The sequence below is a fragment of the Xiphophorus couchianus genome, chromosome 23 (genome assembly GCF_001444195.1).
Source record: "Xiphophorus couchianus chromosome 23, X_couchianus-1.0, whole genome shotgun sequence".
Lineage (NCBI taxonomy): Eukaryota > Metazoa > Chordata > Actinopteri > Cyprinodontiformes > Poeciliidae > Xiphophorus > Xiphophorus couchianus.
The window spans coordinates 7,302,706-7,329,102 of NC_040250.1; the positions used below are offsets into that span (position 1 = coordinate 7,302,706).

Sequence of the window (26,397 nt, forward strand, 5' to 3'; positions counted from 1 at the left end):
TAATTAAATAAAGGTACTGCGATTGTTTCTGCTCAGTAACAAGGTGAATTCTAGTTTAAGACAACTTAATTATTTGTTGAATAATTAGGATCAGTACATGGCAGATTTATTTATGGATGATTAATTTAGAACAAATATATATTTCTAGTGAGTTAGAAGACAAGTGTTATTTAAAGTTATTCAGTAAGTACCTGGTGCAGGTTTAGAAAAGGACAGGATTTTTTTCCAAATTTTGCCATCTATCTCTGTAACTGTAACTGTTTCAGCTCATCTCATCTACTGGAAATAGATAAATGCTTACTTTGAACTTGCTTTAGCTGCCTGCTTATCTCTTTTTCCAAGTTTTAGGGTTTGGTTCCTGTCTTTTGGGCTAACAAATGCTTTTAATATTTCTACAACTTGATACAAACAAAGAAGGAAAGGAAATTAATTTTCTCAAAATGCATCATGAGGAAATAGAATCACCAAATACTTATCGTAAATATTTGATGATTCAGATATTGATGTTAGCTGTTTGTTAATTACGTTTGGATGGACTTGAATCCTTTATGTAATCCTAGGCACCAAGGCTAAGATAGTTGAGTCTCTTGGGTCAATTGATATTGAAAGTGAATTCATGATTTTGAATAAAACAAAAACAAACAAAAAAAACAGGAGAGCATAAGCATAGTGGAAAATCTTTTTCTTGATATTAGATTTATGCTGCCATTATCCTGTGTTGCATTCTTACTTTAATTTTTTTTTCAATTGAAATCTTTTCCACACTTTAATTGAAATATGAAGTATGCATCTTACAGAGATACATTTATTTTCAGCTAACAATCATTTTTATCATTGAAAGAAAGTATTAGTTTCTATGATTCAAAAGAAAACAAAACTTAACACAATAATCCTTTTTAGGGGGCTACTGATTTATTAGTTCATCCCTAAACTGAATTCCTTCATTTTTCGGATTCGGTGAACAGCCTACTTACACGAGAAACCAATGTTTTCTACCTTCACAAAGGTTTGAAAGTCAGCCATTGCTGACACTGTTGCCAACTTAGCCTCTTTGTCACTGTATTTAGTGATTTTTCAGACAAAAACAGTCAGCACAGGCCAAAGTTACAATTTGCAAATCAGACTTTTTAAATATTGGTGATTAGCTAGAAAACTCCAGTCAGTGCAAAAAATATGCATGCCTACTTATATTTTCTCTTCTTTCACAGATCTAATAATGAAAGCCTAACTCTACCTCCCTGCCTCACATATCGTCATTGATAAAATACCAACAATAATGCGATTTTAAGGTCAAATCCATCTTCTCCACTCCACCTTTTACTCGTTGATCTACAATTTGCACATGACTTCACTCCTCCACTTTCACTCTCCACCCACTCTCCCTCTGTTACCTTCTTTCCTCTAACAACAGGAGAGGCTGTAAATCTGCATTTATGAACTAAACTGTGAGCAGTCGATGCCCATCTGGGAGCTGATCTGGTTGGCAGAGAAAGATGCTGCACTCCATATGCGTTCTTGGCAGAGGGGTTTTTGGATCAAGCACTTTTTTTGGTCACGTAATTAATAAAGAGGCTTCTCAAAATGTATGAAAACTTAGTAGTGATATGATTACATAGTGCTCATGACTAATAATATAGTTAATAATATGGTGGCAAAACACTATCTAGATGAAGTAACGGACATCTGAAAAGTTATTAATTGACTGAATGTGGTGTTTTATCACATGACCCAGAACAAAGGTGTTTGAGACAATGAGGTCATGAAAAGATAAGTGTCTCAAAGTGCAAAACCTCTAAATTGTGAAGCAAAAATCTACTGAATCCTCAGATAAACTCATAGCAATGGATGGAAATAGAAATGACCCATGCAATCCATGGGTCATCCATGCGTTTAGACATCAGTTTGTGCATTCAGCATCGTAAAACAGCAGAACATGGGGACAGGTCTCTGCTGGCCCTGACAGTACAGAGCAGAAGCCAAATAAAGTCAACATGTTACATAATGCAGCTAGTTCGTACACAGAGAAAGAAGACATTTGGTGGGTAATAATAATTTATCAAACACTGATGTTTCATATTATCAGCCTATGAAAAGTTTTTACAATATTTTATTTGAAGTAATGTGCATAAGACAGTCATGAAACATAAACATAACAAATGGTATGAAGTGTCATTGGTAAAAAAAAAAAGACATTTCTAATGCAAAGTTGTACTAAAAGTTGCATTTAAAGTCCATTAAGTGCCAACTTTACATTAAGTGTCATTATTTACTGAATTACACTTCATGACAACAGTCATAAACATTCATTAAGACTCCTTCATGTTCATGACAGATGTTATATCAAGTTTATGACAGCGTCATGTCAGTCTTATACGTGAATAAAGTGTTACCAAACTCTTTATTTGCTTGGATCATACATGTTGAGCATCTGATCAGGTATTTCTTAGTACTGAGCAAATTTGGGACATATGCAAACTTTAGATTATGTGATACAATTTAGCTGTAATTAAAAGATCAGAGGGGGATAAATGCTAAGAGTTTGTGATCTTTGAGACTGAAGTCTTAAGATAAAACAAGTTCTATCTATTTAAGTTTTGTCATTCCTTTTTGCTGGGAGTTATTGCGTAGAGGCACATAATTACAAAAAAGTGTAATATGTATGTTCTCCATAAACAGTTTCAAATGCTAGTGCATTGTTAAATTAAAGAGGTGGGTAAAATGGAAGTATATACAAGCCATCCAAAGTAAATTTGGTACAAGCACTGAATACACATCAATACTTAAAAGCAGCATAACAATGACAGCGATTAGTTGTTAATTAAATGGCCAAAGTTCACCAAGTCCACATCTTTAAGGGGTGCAAAACTGCAAGTCAGCAAAAAAAGATTATAGAAAAAAAATCTATTAACAAAAAGAAAAAAAGGCTTATCTTCCGACAGGTTAAATGCTTGCTCTGCTTCTCCTGAAATTCAGATCAAGGTGCCTCACCTAAGTAGTTAATTAACAACCCAGTTTTCATCCATCCATCTTCTATACCCGCTTATCCTTGCAAGGTCTCAGGGGGGCTGGTGCCTATCTCTAGTGCTAATTGGTTGAGAGGCTGGGTACACCCTGGACAGGTTGCTACTCCGACACAGGGCAACACAGAGGCAAACATCCACACACCCCCACACAAACACACACACACACACAATCCCTCTAAAAGGCAATTTAGGGAGAAAACTTCACTTAACATGCATGATTTTGAACTGTGGGAAGAAAAACCGCAGCCTGAGATTCAAAAGCCAGGATCTTCCTTTTGCAAGGGAACAGTGCTAAAAACTGTGACAACATGCAGCCTAAAAACCACTTTTGTCTGAACAATATTACTTAGGTTAGTGTACTTTATAGAAGGACAACAGTTTGAGTTACCTTTAGATTTTCTAGAGAACCTCCGAAAAAATCAGTCCTGTTTGATGCTCAGTTAATCATTTATTGGGAGTTATTTGAGACTGTTTGCATCAACTCATCTCTGAACAGCTTTATGGAATCTGCAACTGCGATGTAAGCGTCAGCACGAATGGAAACAACTAAATTGAAAAGGTCGATATGATAAATGTAATATTGTATAAACTACATCCAGTCCTTCAGAATGTAAAGTTCAAATGATCAGCAGACAGCAGCAGGTTAGATCCACATGCTTTTAATCCTCTTTGCACATGTCAGGTGTTAATTGCAATGAAAAAGATCTTAAGCATTAAGCAGCTTTACGGGGGATGTTTTTTCCCTTATTCCTGCCTGTTTCCAAGATGAAAAACCTGGATCTATGACAGGGATGAAGCTTGTTTATGTCATTTATGTGCATACTGAGTGCAACCACATCCCTTTGCCTCTTCTATAAACATTTAAATGTTATGCGTGTTGGCAATTTGATGAGGGCAGGTCAAGCTGAAAATCAGATGATCCTGGTCATCAGCTGATTTCTTGTTGCATCTTTAGTTTTCCCATTTATCTATGTGAAATAGATATTTTCACATAGATAACTGGGACAAGAGCAAATTACAGTACATCTCGCTCTTTGCCTCCAGTTTAAATATGTATTTTACAATAACACCATCATGAGAAATTAGATTATTAATAATAATTAGATTATTTACGTAGGCTAACCACCAAGTTCACAATAGTTAAACTACAAAAGAGGCAACATATCAAATTTAAGGTGAAATGAATGCTGCCTTATCTCACCAATAATTTTATTTGAAGTCCAGTTCAGTCTAATTTCAATATAATTCAATATAGCACAGTCTTACGCTGAAAGTAAAAAAAAAAAAATAAAAAATTCAACTTTTAATCCGAGATGCATTTTTGATCATTAATCTTTGTAAACTTTCTCTCGATAGTTCAAAGTGGGAGATATACTGTATTTCCGTAAACATTTTGCTGTGGCTGTACTTGATGTTCCCTTCATACATGTTTCACTGATGTTGGGTTTACCTGCTTTAACTTCACCACAAATCATTTATTGTCATTTATAGTGCCAAAAGAGTGAACTACTTCAGGTTTTCCAACTGATTTAGGTAGATGGCAAATGGCAATGGAAGAAGATTGAATTTGTGTCTGTTGAACAGTTTTGATTTGGCCATGTATTTGGGCTCATTATCCTGCTGAGAGACAATTGGACATATTTTACCTTCTCACTGTGTGGGCTGAGAGGATAAACCTGGGTCATCATCCAGCTTAGTGACCGATGACCAAAAAGAAGTCTTCCTCTGTGTTGCATAATGGTTACACCCAGAACAGGGGAACCCTGCTATTCATACATTTTTCTATACAACTTAGGTGATATTTTTATAGAGCATATCTAAAAAATGTTAAAGAAAATGCAGCTTGGGAAGCTGAAATACCAAGGCACAAAGATGCTGACTAATGGCTGCCATTTTCAAAGCAGCCAATATCAAAGCACCATTCATTTTGCTTGCTGCTGATTGGTTGTACCCCAAACAACAAAGATAAGGAAAACTGGAGATATTAGCATCTGCAGTAGTCTTAAGATGGTTTCCGCTGTGTGTATTAATTTATATTAAAGTATATTTGGCTTTTAAGCTGATAAGATATATTTTAGACGGGGCTTGAAGTATTCATGGATTCTTTGATATTCATGGGTGGTTCTGGTCCGTGACCCCACAAAAACCAAAGTCCAAAGTACTAATTAAAATATTATAAAACTAAAATCAGCTTAAAAATGTAAATGGTAAATATAAAAACAGATGTTTCAGTGGTTCAATTGCACCATGAGTGATTTTGTTAAGAGGTATTTCTTAATATGGCATTGTTTTTTTCACTAAATTAATGTACTCAGATGAATTTTCTACATTTTATAGCGAGAGATTATGTTAATCCAGTAAAATATTATTTAGATTTCAGTTAAGCCTCAAATTTGATTGGAATTTATTCATGTAGTGTCAATAAAAAAAGAATTACAATGAATTTTCACTTTAATTTAATATCACATTGGACAAAAATATCGCAGAAGGTAACAGTGAAGAATATAACCCATTTTAACAAGACACCTTCAGTAAAATCACTCCAAAAATGTAGGATTATGCCATGACCAGCAGGGTGGTTGGAAGGACAGGTTTCTGACAGACACAAAGACATTGGTCAGGAATATCAGCCAGAAGAAAACACAGCTGTTCCCTGAGCAGCTTCACCTTATAGCAGCATAACGAAAGTAAAAGGATTGTTCAGGGTCACTCTGTAAGCCCAACTATAAGCCTTATCACAAAGAAAAGTTTTAAGCCAAAGGGAGGGTGCCTTCCTCTTAAACCCAAACTGGAAATTGTTCCACATGAGAAGAGTCTGATAACCGAGAGCTCAGTCAAGTTTGCAAACTCAAAAAATGTAAGTTAACCTGAAAGTTGGAAAAGAATTCAGCTGTTGTGAAAATATAGCAGCATGATCTCTTAAATACTGTTCATGATCTTAGTGTGTTAAAGTCTTTAAGGTGGATTAAAATGTTATTTTGGATATAACTAAAGCAAAACTAAAATATTATTACAGAAACTTTTACTGCACTTCTGAATGAGTTTGGCAGGTAACAAGCGTTAAAAAAGCTTATGGTGATTGACTACAGTGTAATTATATTAAAATACATCAAATAAAGTTACAAAATAGAGTGGTTATTTAATCTAAATAAATTCAAAGTGGCCATTTAATTTTTTTGTAGATATTTTTGAACTCGAATATTGTTACAGTTAAATCAACTATTTATGAACAGTTATTGGTTAATATATCAGAAAACAAGAATATTTACAGGTGTTACAAAACTTTGGTTCATTGGTCTTTTTCTGTTCTACTTTGTTAAATGTCATTCCATTTTGCACTTCAGAAATATTCTGAGGTTCTTTTCAAGGCACATTTTTTACCAAGTATTTTTTTTCTTGTTTAAATTATATTCTTTTTGAATTAGTGTGTTATTCCACATATTTACCAAAAATTGACTCATCCTGCACATATGCTCACACACAGATAACATGCTAAACATATTTCTGAATCACCAAGGAGATCCTCTTTAGTGTGAGCACAGACTAATATTAGAAAGGCTTTAAAACATCTCAGAATAGAATCTTTAAGCCAGCTCTCTGACTCTTTCACAGATAAATAATTTTTGTTATGGATGTTAAGTTTAACAATTTTTGAGAGCTTATTTTCATTTAAAATTTAAAATACTCATCACTCCCACAGGTAACCAGTGTAACAGAGTGACTAAAAGATTTCTCAGATGAATTGGTTGAAACGGTCGTCTCATTCCTGTCTTTGATCATGTCATCATCACTTTGCCATGACAGGTTTATAAATAGTAGACCTCTATCAGTACTGTTCTATACTGTACTGCAATGTATGCAACCTTCAGAATAGAGCAGCCTATATGATCATTGTGTGCCATCAAGGTCAGCTCCATATCTCTCACTGAATTTAAGGTGTGAAGGCACATATAATCCTAACAGTAAAATTTAAGGCATCACTTCTTCTCAGTTTAATTGACCAACCTCGTTTTCTGTCTTAAAGTAATAGCATGGTTGGATGTTGATACAACATGTTTAAATAAAGCAAAATCTAATGGTATTATATTATGTAATATCATGTAAGGTAGATAATTTCTTTTGTACAATGAGTTCAAATTAGAGATACATGCTGATAATAATTGTATCTGATTTTGATTTCCTATTACAAACTTTAGAGTAAGATATTTGAAGACTCCATATTTTATTAGCCTTCTTGGGTTGTCCATTAATTATTTATTAAGGGGCATGCTTAATATTACATTTAAATTTGATTTTGAATCAAGGACAAAATGAGCAAAGTTGACCCTGTCAGCGGTTATTGTCAACTTATAGTAGGAATTAGTGCAGATGTGGTTAGCATTACTAAAATAGCAGTTTCTCTTGCTGTTCAAGAGAACAGAAATGCTTGAAATCGTTTTCCAACATGTCTGACTTTCTTTCAGACTGATGTCTCAACATTTCTAAAAGATACAATCTACTTCATAATAACCATCCTACGCTATCCTATGCTTCCTCCTAACCCTACCCCAACAGATGTTCAAGGTGACCGATAGAGTTGATTTTCACAAAGGAACCAAAATAACCAGAAACAGAGATTCCAGGCCTTTTCTCAACAGTGACGACATATTGCCATTTCATATTATACACCAAACAGTTGTAGCAAATGTTTGGTGTTTTTTTTAGTTATTTTTTACTGATTTCATTTTCTTTATTCTAACTACAAATGCCAAACTTTGATAACATACAGTATCTGTTGATAATACAGGTTATATGTGTATTTTGATATTTTCTTGCAGGAAACTAAAGGATTTTTTCTAACATAAAGACTAAAAATATACAATTTAAATATATAATATGAGAGCTGTGCTGAGAATGTGCATCTTAGTAGAAAATGTGCTACATTCTGCTCCTTGGAAAACCACATTTAGGCCAGGCTATTTCTGAAACAAAAACCCCAGGCTACAGACCTGTTTCTGTGCTTAATTCAGATTTTAATTCAGTGAGTATGCCTTTTGTCAAACCATGATGACTGAGCTCCACCTTCTTGATGCATATGAGTCATGACTTGAATAAATTGTGCAAATTGCATTCGGGAATCTGGTTCATTTTTGTTGACCTGACTGTGCTTTAGTTGATTACACGTGTCCTTGAACCCCAGTTCAACAGCGGCATATGTGAACATGAGTGAACATGATAAAGGCTTGGCACATTAGGCCTGCTCCCCTGTGCCACAGAAGTCCCCACTCGAGGATAAGCACTGCAGAGTCATTCAGAAATTGCATGTCATTTACTTTATACTGCAAATGGAAATTACTACAAGGGAAGATATCACTTTCACACTGCTCTGGATCTAAACCCATAAAGATGACTTGCAATAGTGGTCTGAAACAGATGAGCAACTAACCAAACTAAACTACCAACCCTCACCAAAACAGCCTTATTTGGGCCAGTTTCTTCCTCATGTAAGATTTATTTATGTCATTGGGGCAAGTGTATTTATTTCAGCTGAAGGTATAGTAGCAACACTACTACCTATAGATCACCAGCCATCATAAACTTGTGTGACAGCTCACTAGTCTCCAGCAGACTGTGGTCCCAGGCTCTGATGCTTAATCCATCATGTTTCTTTCAGTCCCAATGTTTGTTGTTCATCAAGGCTGGAGTAAAAAGGACAGCTGTAAAAGATGGAGTGAAAACTCCTTCCATTTTCTTTTCACTCACTGATACCTGATGATCTAATAAGTAGCTGACTCTTTAATTAATGCTGCTTGATATTAGATATTTCTTTAAGTTTTCCTGAATTTATACAATCTTTCTTTTGCACAAGGAAAATTGCTTTTTACTACTGCAGTACTGAGCTCAAATAGAAATATTTAATCATTAAGAGAAAAGGCAGAAGGAATGGTAAAAGAAAGGACCTAAATGAATAAAAATGTAAGATTCCATCCCTGACAATTAATATTATAATAATTATAGTGATTATTCTTCAAAAATCTAGCTTCCCATCACTGCCCACCAACCTAGAAGCCTACACACAACCTGCACACAGAGCAATGCCATGTGACAGTTGTTCAAGCTTTTCACAATGGGTCTGTATTTCTAAAGCTAATTGATGTAGCTCAAAACATGTCAGCACAACAGCATGTTTCTTACTGTCTTTCTGATCGCAGACGTTTTTAAAATGTCTAACAGAAGAAAATACCATAAGAACATTTTTTTAAACTAATTAATATTGATGGAATCTAAAGTTAGAAGGAGCAACTAAAAATGTTGCTGCTGTTACCTTAAAGCTCCAGAGTTCAAATGTCAGTCCAGGTTTCTGTGTGTAGTTTTATGTTCTCCTCATGCACAAGTTGGTTTTTATTGGATTCTCTTATTTATTCCCACAGTTCAAAAGTGTATTTTTAGGTAAACTGAGATTTTAAATTCTCTTGAATATGAGCAGTTCTTGCTCTCATACATGCATGTGATGGATTATATTCAATCTCTCACCTATTGACTGTGTCTAACACCCTGACCAAGATAAAGCAGCTTTAAAAGAATCAATCAATGCTTACCGCAGTGTGTTTACATTTATTCACAGCAATGAAACGTGACGTAACACACACAGATGTACGTCAAATAGTTTATGTAAATTCAAATGTATGTTTGAATTTTGAACACAATGTCAATGCAGTAGTCCTATCACATAGAATCACAATAAATTATATTGAGTTTTGAGGTAAATGGAAAAAAAATTCTCGGAAATTTCAATATTTTTGCAAGACATTGAGGTTGGATTTGGAGATCTGCACACTTGTTGAAGAAATCAGTATTTTGAATATTTTAGCAATTTGTTCATTCCTGAGAAATATTTGGAAGAAATAATAGGTGACTGATTGTGCAGAACGTCCTCAGAAACACAGGGAATTTCACAGGATCCCAGAGTTCCTAAACACACGAAGGAGTGTTATATAAGTTTTCCTTGCTATCATGGTATGCATGACTTCTTGACTGCAAATCTGCCATCCCAGCTGCCTGTGTGACCTGTAAGTGCATGAATCCAGTTGAGGGCCATTAAGGCTACCTCAGTGCCAGCAATGCTAACCTGCATGTTTGCCTTGCTATCCCACAACTTCATTCAATTGCAGCAAGTCCTGGTTTAATTTTAAAACCTGTCATAATAGTGATTCTGCAGATTGAACTGTTCTTGTTCGCTGTCTTGTATATTTTCTTTGTGTTATTTTAATCCTTGTCTTATTCAGCAAGCAGGATATATATAGATACAGTATATGTTTCTTTATTTGGTTGTTTTTGATTTGAGTTGTTCTGTGATTGTAGTATTCTTGATCTAAGTGTGTCTATTTATTTCTCTGACTTTAGTTCTCTCTCCTTCTGTCCTCTCCTACAGCAGTCATATTTAAAGCTACTACTGCTGTTAATGTTGTATATTTTTCATTTGCCTGTGTTTTTGCCTTGTGTTTTTCTTGTTGATTTCTTTTGATCCTCTGTGGTGAACCTTCTAACCCCAGTTCATTCTGTCATGGCACCGCTGCAGTCCAGGATGATGCTGCCCCAGGTACCCAGGAGTACATTATGTTACGGCAGGACTCCATCCACTCTGCGGATATAAGGAGTAAAGGGTCCCCTTTTCGTGCTAAGTGTCACGAAATCTTCTGCTGCCCACTGAAGCAAGTTGTCCTCAAAGAAAGTGCAGAGCCCGAAGGTTTGTGTGCACCACCTTCTTGTCTTGATTTACTGATGCTCACAGTTGCTGCTCTTTTCTTGCCCTCCCCATATTTCATATTCTGTCTAAGGTGATAGTTCTCCACCCCTTCAAACTAGGCTCTCCTTCATTTCTGCACCATTTTTAGAGAGCATGGCGTGCGCTTCTAGCCAGCTGTACCATGGATTCACTTGTGCTACTTTGTATGTGTGCGTGTGTGTTTGAGCACAGCATACAACTTAATGCTTAGGGGGTATTTCCTTGCAGAGAGCCTTTGGGACATTTTTTTCTCTTTATCATGCAAACAGACTGGTTTAGCATGCATTTGAATGAACGCATGTGTGTGTTTGTGTCTGCCTTCATACTGCTTAAGTTGGTCTGAGGAGCATAGCATCTGTTGTGCTCCTGCACATCCCACCCTTATGTCAACCCATTAACTCGGTCATTGCCACCCTGAGGCACATGCTCAGACCAATACAACGTGCAAAAAAAGGGGTAAAATATGGAGTCTGCTGCCACTCTAATGAGTTCAGTGACTAGGCAATTTTAAAAAGGAAGATCTACTTCAAAAAGCCTCATAAAAAAATGAGGCACTTTTTTTATTCACCCCTTCTGGGGAATTACACTTTATATTCATGACTAAAGAATGATAAGTTCAGCTAGAGAATGCAAGTCAACAAGACTCCCACCCTAAATTGTTCTATGTGCCTCCTTTCCTTCATTCTATGAATCCATATGCTCTGCAGCTGGTGTGTCTATCGTGTTAATTAATGTCCCTTAAAACCTTTCACACTTTGTCATGTTACAACCACAAACTTCAATGAATTTCAGTGGTATTTAATGTGATCAACTAACATAAAACAGTGTGTAGTTTTACAAATGAAAATATGAAAAGTGATGTATGAATGTGTATCTATCCACCAGTGTAACCTGCCTTCATATGTCACCTGATTTGTTAAAAACACATCTGTACTTTAGCCTCTATAAACACAACTTTTCTGTGCCTCAAATAGAGAACTAGAAAGGGCCAAAATGTGGAAGAAGGAACTATGTAAACATGTTATCAAAATGTAAAATATATGTTTTAGAAAACTAAGACTGTACATCATTGAAGATACACTCTGCCAGTACAGAAACGTGGTGGTGACAGCATCAAGTGTGATTGCTTTTCTTCAGCAGGGACAGAGAAGCTGTCCAATAACATAAAAAATCATTGCTTTCACAGTTAGTTTCTGTTTTTGTGGAAATCTTGTGCAGACATTGCATTAAGAGATACCTACTAAAACTTAACATTTTTTAATACTTTTATATAACAAAACGAATAATTTGTCTATTTTTATATAATTTTTGGCCAAACTTAAGAGCTCCTCGTGTGTCCAACAGCCTGAGGTGGCTCTGGAGCTGCAGGATACAAACCCATTAGACAACTAGAGTCCAGGCAGAACCTTTTGGAAAGACTTGAAAATGTGTCACCATAATTCTGTCTATGCAGTCTGAGTTTTATCTACTTAAAAGAAAGAAGGGAGAATATTTCCACTCTTTCCACATAGAGTGCTGATAGAGGTATATCCATAATAGATGGTTGCAGGCCAAAGGATCTCCTGTAGCAGTCAGTTTTACAGTGTCTGAAGAAGATCCTGACTGAGGACACTGTTGTATGACAATCTGATGGATAGGATGATCAGCATGGTTTATGTTCTTTCTTTTTTGAACAATCCCTCACATGATGCTTTACTACAACTACTACACTTCACAATTATGCACAACTTTGTGTTGATCTGCCACATAAAATACGTGTCACGATCTATGGTTTTTACATGACAAAATATTTTAAACTAAATAAATAACATATAAAACAATTCCAGGGTTTTGAATAATTTTGCTTGGTACCCTGTTCTAACGGTCCCGTTTCTTCCATCCCAGCCAAACATAATTTCCCGTCTCACACTTTCTTCCCTTATTTAGTTTTTCTGCTTTGAAGTTTGCAGATGCATGAAAAATGTGCAGAAACTATTTTTGCTTCCGGGCTTTGTTCAGATAAGGATGTGTAGTTATGAAAATATGTTTAAATAACAAGCATGTAGCCATACCCTGCTTTGTCTGGCTCTCAAGCTTTCTGCTCCCCATGCATTTCATCTGTCCCTGAGTGCTAAGATTGTAGAAACTGTCTTCTTTTTCAGACTTCCTGATAGGTAAGAACTCTCTCACTTCTGATGCGTTTGCTGCAGTGTTTTGGTCTGTTTTTGCTGCATCTAAAAATGTCTCATGTTTGGCCGTGTATCTGCAGTAAACATCGGTTAACCTGTTGATAGCTTCCTGTGTACTCTCTGAAGAGCTCAAGCACATGTACTTACGCTTGTGGGAAAGAGAGAGGAGGGTAAAGAGATACAGAAATGATGTGCGAGCAGAGGTCTGCCTGGAGAAGCACAGATGTATTATTCAGTTTGTCTGTAGCTCTAGTTGGACGTGACTGAATTTACAAAGCAAGGAGGGGAGACTACAGCTCTTACGTAAGCGGTTCAGAAGACATCATTAATGGTGATGTATGATGCGGATGGATATTGCGTAGAACTGTGTGTGTAGATGACACATGGAAATGCAGTCCCCGGTTTAAAACTGGGACAGAAGATAAAAAAAAACAAAACACACAAGATAGTATTTGTCTTCACTTTTATCAGAAAATGGATTTTGATCTAAAATCTTAGGTTTAAGGCAGTGTTACCATGACAACACTATTACAACTGGTTTGCAGTGCTCTAGTTAAAGCTTATCACAGATTTTAGATTTTATGATATTTGGCTATGTTGTAAACAGTTTGTAATTCACAGGGCACTGCAGCAAACATGTGCTGTCAGAACCGAGCCTGGCTGTCTGTCTTACCTGCATGATTGAATTTTAATCTCACAATAACTACTAGATTTTAAATGGAAGATGCACAACAAAGCAGTGGTACATGTACAGTATTTAGGCAATAGCACTGTAAATGATGAGTTCAACACATATCAGTGTGTCTCTGTAGATCTACAGAGAGGTGAGGACAGAAAGCCTTGGACTCCCTCTCTATTCCCAGACTTGTATCTGTGACCTTATGCTGGTTTGAGCTCAGTAATGATCTCTGTGGATTAGTCAGTGTCATTACCTCATGGCTGATTTGGAAATCATTTTGTCCTCTTACCTCCCCTTTTGTTTGGCTCTTTGACTCTGTTTTGTTATTCTACAGAAGAAGTGAAAAATCATGGTGCCTGAGGGGGGCTGATCTGTGTAAATATCCATCCATATTTCACTCAACTGCAAGACTTTGTTTACAATTCCAGGCCATGCAATATACAGAAAAGAAAGTCAGAGGTCCCTGAAGAAATCTAAATACATATTAAGGGCTTCTGATGTTTTCTATTTGTGTAATTCTGTTTAAAAGATAATGTGAAGTGTTAATCCTGTTGAGTGATGCGGCATATGGCTCAATATTCAAACTTGAAGGCTAATTGTTATGTTTATAAGGCCTCACAGCAGGTTAAAACTACCCAATGGTGTCCAGTATTCCCAAGCTCATTCCCATGTGCCTTTACTGCAAAACATGTTAAAAACTTTATTTCAATGTGAACCTGAGGATGGCACTACTGTACTGTCTCTATGCTGCTGTAACTGCGAAATAATTTCCCTGCTGGGATGAATAAAGTAATTCTATTCTATTCTATTCTATTCTATTCTAGTTCTTCACACAAAGGTATTTCCTCAATATTTTATTGGTCATCACAATTATATCAACACAAGATTCTTATCTGTAAGATTATTTTTTTTCTTACAATTTGAGTAATTTCCCTTTAAATATTATAGGTTTCTGTACATCTACCAACATTTTCAATCTTAGTATTCTCATGGAAATCATATCACTGTTTTCTCATATCAGCAGAACACTTTTTTCCCTGTTTTTTAAGGGCGTGGATTCTTTCTTTCAGCTAGTTGGCGAGATCCGCCTCATTGCAGTATGAGCATTGGCAGGACACCATGCACATAGCAATGACGAAAGCACTACAGTAAATTAAGCTACCTGGAGTGCTGCCATCCAGGTGTGAGTGTGATTAGGTTGTGGCCTTGGAAAAGGACCTGCATCCTCCTTTAAATTCCCTGATGACTAATCCACACCAGTGTGAAAAACCCACACATCATGAATCAGCTGCCACTGCTGCTGCCAGGCTCCTCCATGCAGCACCACGGATCCAAACATGCTGCCACCACAATGATTAACCAACGCTGAGGTTTTGTGTCTGCTCAAGCAAGTTAGGAGACTCTCAAGCTCCAATAAAACTTCTTCCAGTCTCTGCACTGACCATCCATGATTTGGCGGATTATTAATGGCACAGAGTGGACTTAGTCTGGTGTAAAAGGAAATTTAGTCAAACTCTTTGTAGATCAACCGTTTTAAATACATTTTAGGTTTTGATTTTGGCATCTCTTTTTGATGAGTGAGACAATGACCACAACATAATAACATAAACATATCTCGTAAGATAAAGTATCACTTGTAAAAATATCGCGTCCATTTTTAAAATTTACATATGCACTTCATAATTAACAGTCTAATAAGTCTTTATTGTCATTACAGCATCCGAACCCTTTTTATAAGTTGTAACCAGCTTTTTAAATGCTTTCACTGTTATGTTAACAGTGTAGCATAACAGTGAAGTTATGCTACATTGTTAACATTTAACATTTGTTAACAAATGTTATCATTTGTTATAACAATCATAACAAGTAAAGATCACAATCCAACTAACAGTAAAAACTGTTGAACACTTATAGAAAATTAACGACAAAAGAATTAAATTTAACAAAACTAAATACAAAACTCAAAAAAGTTATCAGGTAGAGATAGAATGTGGTCCAACATTCTGAGTGCTCAATCCTGAAACCTTCACTTCATTCCATGAGCAAAGTTTTGATTCGATGAATGAGTAGCAGCACCATTTATTTACTGGATCCAAGTAGAAAACTCTTGACAATGACTATGATAATTAGATGACACAATTATACTATAGGAAAGTGGTTTTACTTTTCATGACAGTGTAAGCTGTCTGCTGTTCTTATATTACATATTTCTGTCTTGTAAAAATATACACACACACTTAAATGATGCCCACATGTCAAATAAATTGCTTATTTCCTTTAAATTGATCTCTTTTCATGAGCTCTGTTTCTCTAAACAAGTACATAAATAGCTGATGCATGAATAAATCATGCGGATAAGAATGTCCTTTGGTGATTTGAGAGGTTGAGAGCAGGGATATATCAGTCTTACATCAGCAGTGCGAGTACTGCTTACAGTTGACTGTAATGAGGTATAAATTTGTCATGTTAAAGTAACTGTGACACCAGCAATGCGTGTGTTTTCTCCTGAGTAAACAAGTGTTAAGGTATTTAATAGGTGCAATGAGGCACGCTGCTGAGTCAACAGCATGGTAATGTGAGGCCAGCAGCAAAGTGGCTTCAACTGCTGCCAGGATGGAATTCACACATAAACATATATGATATTATCATGTTACCTTTTTATGATGAACGCAACTCCACATAAAGTTTACAATTCTGGATCTCTGATTGCTCTTGCAGTTTGATATCCTTTTTACTTTAACCCTTAAATTGTGTTGTAACTCTGTCCACAACATCCTCTTTGTTCTCAGCAGAAACAACTGGTGATACATTGGTTGCATGTTTTCTGTCCCAATTTCCGCCCACCAAGCCACAGCCTATTTTCAAAATGACAATTTAAACAATTTGTCCACCAAATGGTTCCCAAAAGCAACTGTGATTTTGTTTTTCCATTTCTGTGACAATTCCTAGAAGACTTTACTTAGTGAAAGAAACTGTTTTTCCAGACATCACTTTTTATTATTGCTCTTTGCTCTTGATCTTAATCAGATACACTTTACAAAATAATGGTTCACATGAAATATATGTCATCCATGTGGCAGGACAGTGCCTCATTGACTGCAGAGTAAAGTTCTAAAGTATTCACACAAATTTAGGATTTTGAGATTTAGGTAGAAAAAATTATTTGAATTCAATCAAGAAGTTTATGATAGGAAATAAGCCAGGTATCTCTCCAAATGTAATAAATGAATAAATGAAAAAAGAGCATTGATTTTACAAAAAAACTTGTTTTTAATTACATTTCATTAAAAATGTCATTATTTTTTATGCTTGTCAAAATTAAGTAGAAAAAATAGATGGTCAGATGGCTAATCTTAAATCACTTAGATCAGAATTGGAAACAAAAAATCTCTTTTTTTGGCTAATGGCAACTGTTCCAATTATGTCCTTTAATATTCACAAATAGATCACTGTAAAAATGTGGGTTGCTTCAGTTACTCACCACTACTTCATGTTATATTCATCATACGTTTGTGCTGTGTCATAGCTTTTAGCTTTTCATCTTTGGTTTATTTTGGCTTGTTGAATGGAGAATAAATCAGGAAGAGATGTTACCAGGCTCCACTGCTGCTGTTTGAGCAACCATAAAGCGCAGATTTTTGATTTTTGTGTCTCTATATTACCTCCTGTCAGATCAAAGAGTATTCGCATTATTCGAGTAGCCCATCCCTTTTATCAACAACAACAACATCAACAACAAAAAACATTACATTATTATTATGTCACAAAACAATTTGGCGTTATGCAGAATATACTAATAGATTCATATACTTTTAATTACTCTAAAATGTTATATTTCTTTGAAAATTATGTGTTAAGTCCAGTAATACTCTGTCTCAAATGTCCAGAGTATATTTAAACCAAATGTATATGAATAAGAGGCAATATTAATGTAATTTAATATGTTGGTCCATTCCTGCTTGGTAGTTCAACATTACATTTTCTTTTTAATTGCAGAAAATTCAGAACATGTTTTTCTTAGTTCAGCATCCAAGCTTTCTTTTAGTCACCATTGAGTCATGCTTTTGTAAGTTTTGCAGCTTGTGATTTCAAAAGCCATGCTTTTTCAATGGAGAAATGTTACCTGGATGGCAGTGTATACATCTGCAACAATATGTATCGTTTAGCAATATTGATTCAATCACAGTTCAGCCAGTCCAGTCAGAATTTAGGATCTCTGTGCTGGAGAAATCCAATGTTTCTTAAAGTCAAAATTCAAAAACTTCTTCATTAACTCTATGACTGCCATGATTATAAAAGCAGTGATGTTGCCGTGATGAACTATTTGCAGTTTGTATCTCATTGAATCGAGTACACATATTGTACATCAACTGTTGGGGAACATGTGCCTGTCATGTTTAAATTTACAAGCTGCGAACAAATGCATTGCTATTGTTTTAAGTAGCTGCTCAAGAGGCATGTAATCCCACTGGTTTTACAGTCTGCAGGAAAAATTGGGCCTCATTCCCAAATTCTAGCCATTCTTACAAATGTAAATGTTCCTGTCACTGTCCCCTGGCACAAAATATGTTGTGCCAATGGACTACAGCTTAAGCAGGCTATTCAACTTAAATAAATGTAAAGCTATAAAGTGCCGATTTGAATTAATTCAAAGATCAGTGTTTGTATTCTTAAGGTAACTCTAAAACCTGCCCTGTAACAGTTGGATCTATCATTTTTTAGCCCTCTTCACAGACGTATGCTGCAAATGTCTAAGTGAAATCTTAGAAAAGACTGAGAACACAATTCACACAGACAGTTGGAAGAACATCTTGGATACTTGCAGGGTTATGTAAAACCCTTGCATGTTTCATCTTAGGGTGCTTCATGTAAAGTGCCAGCCTGCCAACAGGGCAAATGCTGGCTGGGATTCATGCAGACACCCAATTTTCTCCATCATGTCACCTGCAACCAGCTCTGAATATAAAGAAAGTTATATATGAAAAAGGCCAGACCTGGGACTAAAAGATATTATACTCACAACATAAAGAGAGTGTTCCTTACAATGATACTGCCAAATCTGACAAAAAGAGTCACTCTTCAGAATATTTATAGTTCAGTGTTGAAAAGACATCAGACTTTTTCACACACCATGAAGAAATCTTCTGAAAATTATTTCTGGAAGTTGCACAAAAGACACATTATTTATATTTTTTTCCATATATGGCTGGGGATGATTTGAGTATTTGAGCACTTTAGGTCCATCTCTGTCTCATACTCAACTTTGCAGAAGCAGCAATTTCTAAAAGATAGCTAGAAATAATGTATTTCTTATGGATTATATTTCTGTTTACAATGAAATTGTACCTTAAATGTTGGGCTTACATTTATGCAATCTAGTAAATTTCTCATGATTCTCTGCCTAAGGAATATATTTGCACTAAACATATGAAACTATAGATATATAGATTTATTTTTTTTATTCTAGAATTGTATCCTTTTGAACTGCTTTCTCCAGCAGTCTTCTCTGTTTACTGAGCTGCACATAACTTGTATTTTTGCCTATAAGCTTTTAGATAACTAAGTTTCTCTAGATGACATGGCCTTTACTTTCAACAAGCTCTTATGTAGTCTTCCTGTGTCCTTTCTCTTCATTTTCAAAACTCAAGCACACCCTGAGTTGGATGTTTGGCATTAATATGCTGTGAACCATATCCTATGAGTTGTTTTAGGACTGTTGGTGTAACCTTAAATCTAATTTCCTAGGAAGCATACATGCAATGTATCAGGGATAAAATTGAAGCACTTGCCTGAATGTATAACAAAGGCTCCACAAATGTCTGAGTCAAATCACAACTATCCATTCAAGCATGAACACTTGGTCATATTTTTAAATAAAAAACAAATCAGGACAATTAAATAAATGTAACTTCTTCAGATTCTGGTCTCTTGAAATAGTTTTTTTAAAATCAGTTTTAGAAAAAGTATCACAAGACTAGCATTTCAAACCTGGGTTAGGTTGTATTATATTTAATCAAATACACAGCTAAAGAAATCACACCAGTGTAACAGGACAGATGTAATAAATTAATTTAGGAGAGACATGTAACATGTAACTGTGAGTGAGAGAAAACAAGAGTGGAAAAATGTGCAACAGCTGTCAGTGAATCCAGTCAGAGACTGATGTGCATTTTCTAATTATATCTCAAAGCAATGGATTACCAGGCAAGACCTGGTATTACATCTGCTATTCAGATGTAATAAATTAATTTTAGGAGAGATAATAGTGATATATGTTCTTTCCTAATGGAATAACTATTTCCTGACATGTCTGTCTGATCTACATTTTTGAAATTCTGTCTTCCTGTGCAGCTGTACTCTATGGCAGATATTTGGTCTTGCCTGGTAATCCATTGCTTTGAGATATAATTAGAGAATGCACATCAGTCTCTGACTGGATTCACTGACAGCTGTTGCACATTTTTCCACTCATGTTTTCTCTCACTCACAGTTACATGTCCAAACAAAAGGTCAAATCATTAGTACAAAAGGCTTACAGTTAGTAAGAATGCTAAACTGAAAAGGAAGATGGCTAAGTGTCTGTTTCTGACTAGCTTGGCTGCTTTCTTAGAGCAAATGCTCAGCTCTGTTGCTGTGTGTATGGGCAGAAAGCTACAGCCCTTAGATCTACGTATGTTCAGAATGATGTAATGGGGAACAATCAGTGAGCCAGAGCTCTAACGGTTCTGATCATCACACGTAAGCAGTCATCACAACAGGCCAGTGTCACGCAACCTCCCTCATCTAATCTGGGCTTCTGACTGCCAAAACATTGCTTAGTATGTCATAATCTTCTGATAGTTTCTCCTAAAATGCAAACACACACTCATCCTGTACACCATGGGTTGTGCACAGAGATTTGGCTCTGGTCATTTTCTCCCAGTCTAGTTCAAATTTGAGCCAGCAGTACTAAGACGAACCTGTTCTGACTCGTTGATGAGTATGAGTGTATGTTTGTGATAGTTACTTTTGCAAGCTGGCTAAGCTCTACATGTAACACTGCAGCAGCTGGGCTGCTTGGGAGCCACAGATTTGGTAATACGATACAGGCTATGAGTGTTTGTACTGATCATAAAGATGGCCCAGGACAATCAATCAATCATTTTGGGCATAACCTCTGACTTACTGTATGCCTGACGGATCAGCTGAATAGAAGAGCCTTAGAGAAAGAGGAGCTGATTGTGAAAAAGGGGAACTGGTATCCACGGTTCTTATTTTAGTGCCCACCTTGATGGCAATGTTCCAGTAGATCAGCATCTATACAAAGATATATTCAAAGCATGCGCTCTATGGATCAAGTGACTGTAGAAATCTGCACAGTGATTGAGCACTCTAGGCTAAATTGTGCCTTGAGAAACATATTTTGTTTTATTTTCACTCGCTAATTGTCTCTAACTTCAAGCTTTAAGCCACAGTAGTCATCATGCAGCGACTATGTAAGTATATGTTTATTACAAGACATAACCAGCAGAAGTGTTTGACTCATAAATGACCTTGGGCTTCATGTATGTTCCACACTGTTTGCATTTGGACCAAATCTATTCTGTTTTATAGAAATTTAAGGATTCAGGAATACATCAATACTGCAAAGAGTTAATTTCTATTTAACTGTTCCAGACACAAATATTAAATATATATGACTGCAGCGCTGCGTTTATGAAAACTCAGAATTCTCATATTCAGAAGCATGTCTGGAGCCAGCCTTATACATAAAAATGGTTGGAAAAAACTCCACAGTTTTAAGAATACATGAAATTAACAAAGCTATACAATTGAAAATAATTGATTTTATACACTCCAAATACACTAAAGGATAAAAACAGAATAAAGTCTACAACATTTAGTGCTACTTAAGTGAGAAGTCCAATTTCTTGCCAAAGTATTCTAACTGTTCTGAGATTTTGTGATGTTAAACATCAATCCCAGTGTATTTCATTCATATTTTATGTTATAATAGCAGATAAGTGGAAACTGTGACATGCGCATGTTCTTTAAATGTTTATTAAAACTATGACAGTATAATATGGGACAGATAATCTGTGAAAAAATCCAGCTCCTCTGCTTCTTTCTTGTGGTCCTATTGCAATCTGCAGAAGTATACCACTCAGTCAGAAGCTACCATGAAATGAAAATGTAACTATTTCCCATACAAATTTCTTGTTCTTCATTCATTAAATGGGGATCCATGTCAATGTGATTGTGTGTGGCCCTGTACACATCTCACGATTTAGTGCTTTTTAAATCTCTCCTGCAACTCTAAAAACCTCGCCCTGCTGCGGTATTATTACTAGAAACAAACAGCAATTAACTAATCATCCAGCTTCTGACTCTAATTCACTGAACACAAGGTTAATGGGCTTTTCACATAACAAGTTATCACATTTGCACTTAGTTTATTTTAAGTGAGGTGCTGCTGGAATTGCTTTGGCCTTACTGACTCGCAGCCAGCCACACATTGCTGGAGGAGTCCATAGCAAAATGAGGGGAGGTCTCGGCACCAGCTAGAAACCTCTCCAGATAGCTTTTGTTGGTTGACGCACAGAGTTTTTCCCCAGTTTGTGTGCCCTTTGGACGCAGTGGACACCACTGTCTGCTGCCTTCCCCTTGCAGCTGTGGGACCTGCCGCTGGGAGAAGGGGCATATGTTTTCCCAGCCTGTTTTTCAGAGAAACAGCACACACAGGCGTGCAGGTGCCAGTGTTTCTTCTGCAGCTGGGTAAGCCAGCTCCAGCCAGGCTTGCAACCAGGACTGTTCATGGCACATTCCCCAGCAGCTGTGTCCCTGATGACAGGAAGAGCAATAAATGACAGAAGTAAGAGGAAAGACATTAATACAATTAACTTACCAGTAGACCAAAATGCCCACTTCAACTTGTCATGTCGCTCTCAAAAAGGGTATTTTGTAAATGATCAGTTCTGAAAATTGAAAATGGAAGAGAGAATTTAGACAAAATGAAACAAATTTCATTGGGTCCCAGGTTAAGGCAGCTCATTGAGGTCAGAAGTTTTTACACCAGTATGAAAATTCTATGTTTTCAATTAATCTGTCTGAGACAAGAATGTAGAAAAAATGAAAGCTGTAATATTGGTTACAGTATTGGTGCTTGGTTAAGCAGGATGATACCTAACACAAAGCAGATGTGCTCCAGAATAGGGCTGGGCAATACATCAATAACAATGTATATTGATATGGACACATGATCAATATCAACAAGTAATAACTACATCTGATAGAATATTCAGTCATTTCACTGAGCCGCACAGCATTTCTGGGGGATGTAGACAGAGGAAAGGCTGTAGCTGCATAACTTCTCACAGCCAGCTAAGCAAAGTTGATGACATCAACTAACTCACTCACTCTTTCGTTACCTAGCAACAACTTGCTGAGTAACTTGTGGTTTCCTAGCAACAGCCTTTTGACTAACTTGCGCAGCAGAAGTTTAAGGTTTTGCCAATCTGCCTCATAACTGCTTAAAAATTAACAAGAGCTGGACTGAAAACTGTGGATAAAACAGGAAAAGTCAAGTCACCAGTTTGGAAATATTTCAAATATTTAAAACAAAAAGATAATCAATAATTATTGATGTGATGTCAACTAATAAGAAATGCTTTTCTCTTGATACGATCTAAAGCTATTCTGTCCAGCCCTTCCCCAGGAATAGTTTGAGGAGGGCAAAAATGAACGTAAGTTGTTGATTTGTCTCCAACATTCTCCAGATGTCAAAAATTTGTCTGATCAATGGAGAGTCCATTTTGTAACTTAGAGGATCTAAAGGAGGGGTAAGCAACTCCAGTTCTCAAGATTTCTTGCAACATACCTGAATTGTCTCCTCAGTGTGCAGTCAATTTCTCCAGTTCTGCTAATGATCTGATTATTTGACTCATGTGTGTTGGAGCATAGAAACATCTAAAAGTTGCAAACCCTTCACCTCTAGGACCTATTGGTGTCAGATACTATACTCCGTTCAGGCATCTTTTAGGGTTTTGGTGGTTCAGGACTATTTTGGCAGCAAAAGCTGGATCAGCTCAATATTAGGCAGGTGGCAATACTCCTATGACTGTTAGTATATAAATATTACTTTCAGTGGAAAAAATCTTAAATTTGATCTGTCACATGTCTTCCATGAAGTAGAAATCCAAGAAATATTTGTTCTACACTGCAGAGAGTAACCAAAATGGAGTGGCGATGCTGTCATTTTCAGAGTAATTTCCCCGGATCTGTCCTAATCCGGCCCACTTTTAAGGAGGAAAGCAGAACATTTAGTTCTCACTGGCTCTGTTCTTCTGTGAGATTGTTTTGCTAGCTCCCTCTTGAGAGAGAGATTGTAGATCTCAACGAGCTTTTTATCGGGTTAAATAAAAGTTATTATTATTTAAAAACAATATGCTTGCCAAGACCACCGAGGTCCACGTCTGGACTTTTCCCTTCATTTTAACACAGATGTAAGGTTCCAAATCAGCTCTTTCACTTTTTCTGTTTCTAACTAGGATTCATTACAATTCACTATCATTATGCTTTCATTGATTTCTCTGTGGGCCGTCTTCACCAGGCACATGGTCTGCACAATATAACTGGGATACAGTCTGGTAAGGGAACATGACCTATTTACCCACCCACTCCCATTAGTTGACTCCTGTCTGCTGCAGTTTCATTTCCTGCCTAGTTAATTTGTTCCGCATGATGATTTTGCAGAAATAATCTATGCCAAACTGAAACCATGCAATAACATCGGCACATTCACACACATTCTGATCGTTCTGTAAATATGCATAATCATTTTAATGTTATGTGTGGCGCCTTTACAGTAAGAGATATGACCATTCACGGATTACACGCCACGCATAATCTTCCATATCTGTGCTGGGGCATCGGGAGCCTTCCTGCTGGGAAATAAAACAACCAACTTCTTCACTGAGGACACTCCAGTGCAGGAGAAAGCTGGAGTGTGTGACCAGGCTAAAATTAGCTTCATTAATGTTCACATCCAGTTTCCCTCACTGCACATTTGACCTCTGTGCATAATGTTCACAGATATGCTGAGGCTAGTGAGGAGGTTACCATGAGGACACAGACCTGGTAAATGGCAAAGTAAATTTTACTCATTCATTGGCTGTCAAATTTTAGAGTCTCCAAGGTGTCCTTTGCTACCATTGCTTTATTAATGATGGAAGAAAATATATGCAGTACTGTTTAGTTTTTGCTTTTAAAGCTTGAAAAAGCTGCTCCAGATACCTGAATTCTTTAGTTTTTCCATGTAGTCTCCTTTGGAAACGACTTTTATTCTGTATAAGCTTTGTGTCAGTTCCCACATTTGTGTAGTTTGTGCTATCTACAGTTCTTTTAGGTCATTGAAGGACACCCTTCTAAAAACTAGAAAATGGGAATGAGCAGTTTAGTTGAAGTTAAGCATAATAAATGTTTTATATAAGGTCCAAGTTTAATTTAATGTAGTTTATTTGTACAGCACAGCACCAATTTACAACAAATGTAATTTCAAGGCCCTTGATATTATCTTTCATTTTTTGATAACAGAACATGAACAAGTTTCTTTTGGATAGTTTTGTTATAAAATGCATAATACATATGGCAGATTTTGTTAGTAAGTTTTATAATCCCTGTCCAAGGTAATTTAAGGTCTGAGATCAGAAGCTTTTTATTACTAACTTGAAGGCTTAAGTGGAAATTTGCATTTGGTTTTAGTTCTAAGACACAGGGAGCCTCTGTAGCCTGTAGTTTCACACTTTTGTGTGTGCTGCTTGGGGTAATGAATGCTAAAGCATTATTCATTCCAAGCAGGCTGCTGTCTGAACTCTGGCCATTTCACACACCGTTTGGTGCCTCTGATTGGGATTTCTGTGCCATTACAGCCTAAGAACTTACACACACAAAACATGGGGAAATACACACACACACAAGCACCAAGACCAGAGATCACAGACTGTTAATGCTCGCAGTATGCTTCCCTGATAAATTATCAACTTCTCTTGCGGTGGAATTAACGAGCCACATTGTGCAGTTAAAGTTGTATAAATATATACACCAGTGTGTTTTCAGTGTTTAATTAAAACATAGTCTAGTTCCAGAGGGTTAAAAATGTACAAAGTCAAATAAATACATCATTAAGTTATTAATTAAATTCACCACAAAATGGAAAATATATTTTTAAATAATGTTATTAAATTATTAAAATGCAAAAGCACAGTATAACTTACTAAAGGTTTATTTAAGTATTTTATGATTCCTCTTCCTGTAGCACAACTTTGAAATAATTGTATCTGTCAAACTCATCCATCAAAGTTGAGGGGCGGAGCTGTTGGGACATAATGATCTGTTAAACTCTGTTATTTAAGCTGTAGAACTGATTGAATGACAACTTTGTTTGCCATGAAGCTGACATTCAATCAGTTCTTTGACTTTATCCATCAAGTAGGCTGCTTGGCTATCTCCTGCTTCTACATTGTCAGCTAATTGTAAAATCTGTTTGAGCTCAAAAGAAAGTTCATGAAAACCCTTCATTGCAATGTCCGCCATTATTTTCAAAGAATGGGGCTAAACTAGTGGAGCTCAAAAGATCAGCGTTAGCTCCTATCAAAGCCTATCAAAATTTATAACGTCACTAGAGTCTTAGAAGAACTTTGGAAAACAAAGAGCAAACTCGCTGACTAACATGGTAAAATAAAAATCCTTTCACATTTAGACACAGAGATCTTTTCAGGGCCAATG

At 36.3% G+C, this 26,397-nt stretch overlaps 1 protein-coding gene across 5 annotated transcripts in view; it reads left to right on the top strand.

Moving 5' to 3' along the window:
- fgf13a (fibroblast growth factor 13a) overlaps positions 1-26,397 on the top strand; it is a 102,691-nt gene that overhangs the window by 36,278 nt on the left and 40,016 nt on the right. For 4 of the 5 annotated variants that reach the window (XM_028009390.1, XM_028009392.1, XM_028009389.1 and 1 more), the window contains one exon: positions 10,582-10,749. The exons of the other annotated variant lie outside the window; for it this stretch is intronic. In XM_028009390.1, the coding sequence (XP_027865191.1) occupies positions 10,582-10,749 (168 nt within the window). The remainder of the gene's footprint in view (positions 1-10,581; positions 10,750-26,397) is intronic. 5 annotated transcript variants of the gene reach the window in all.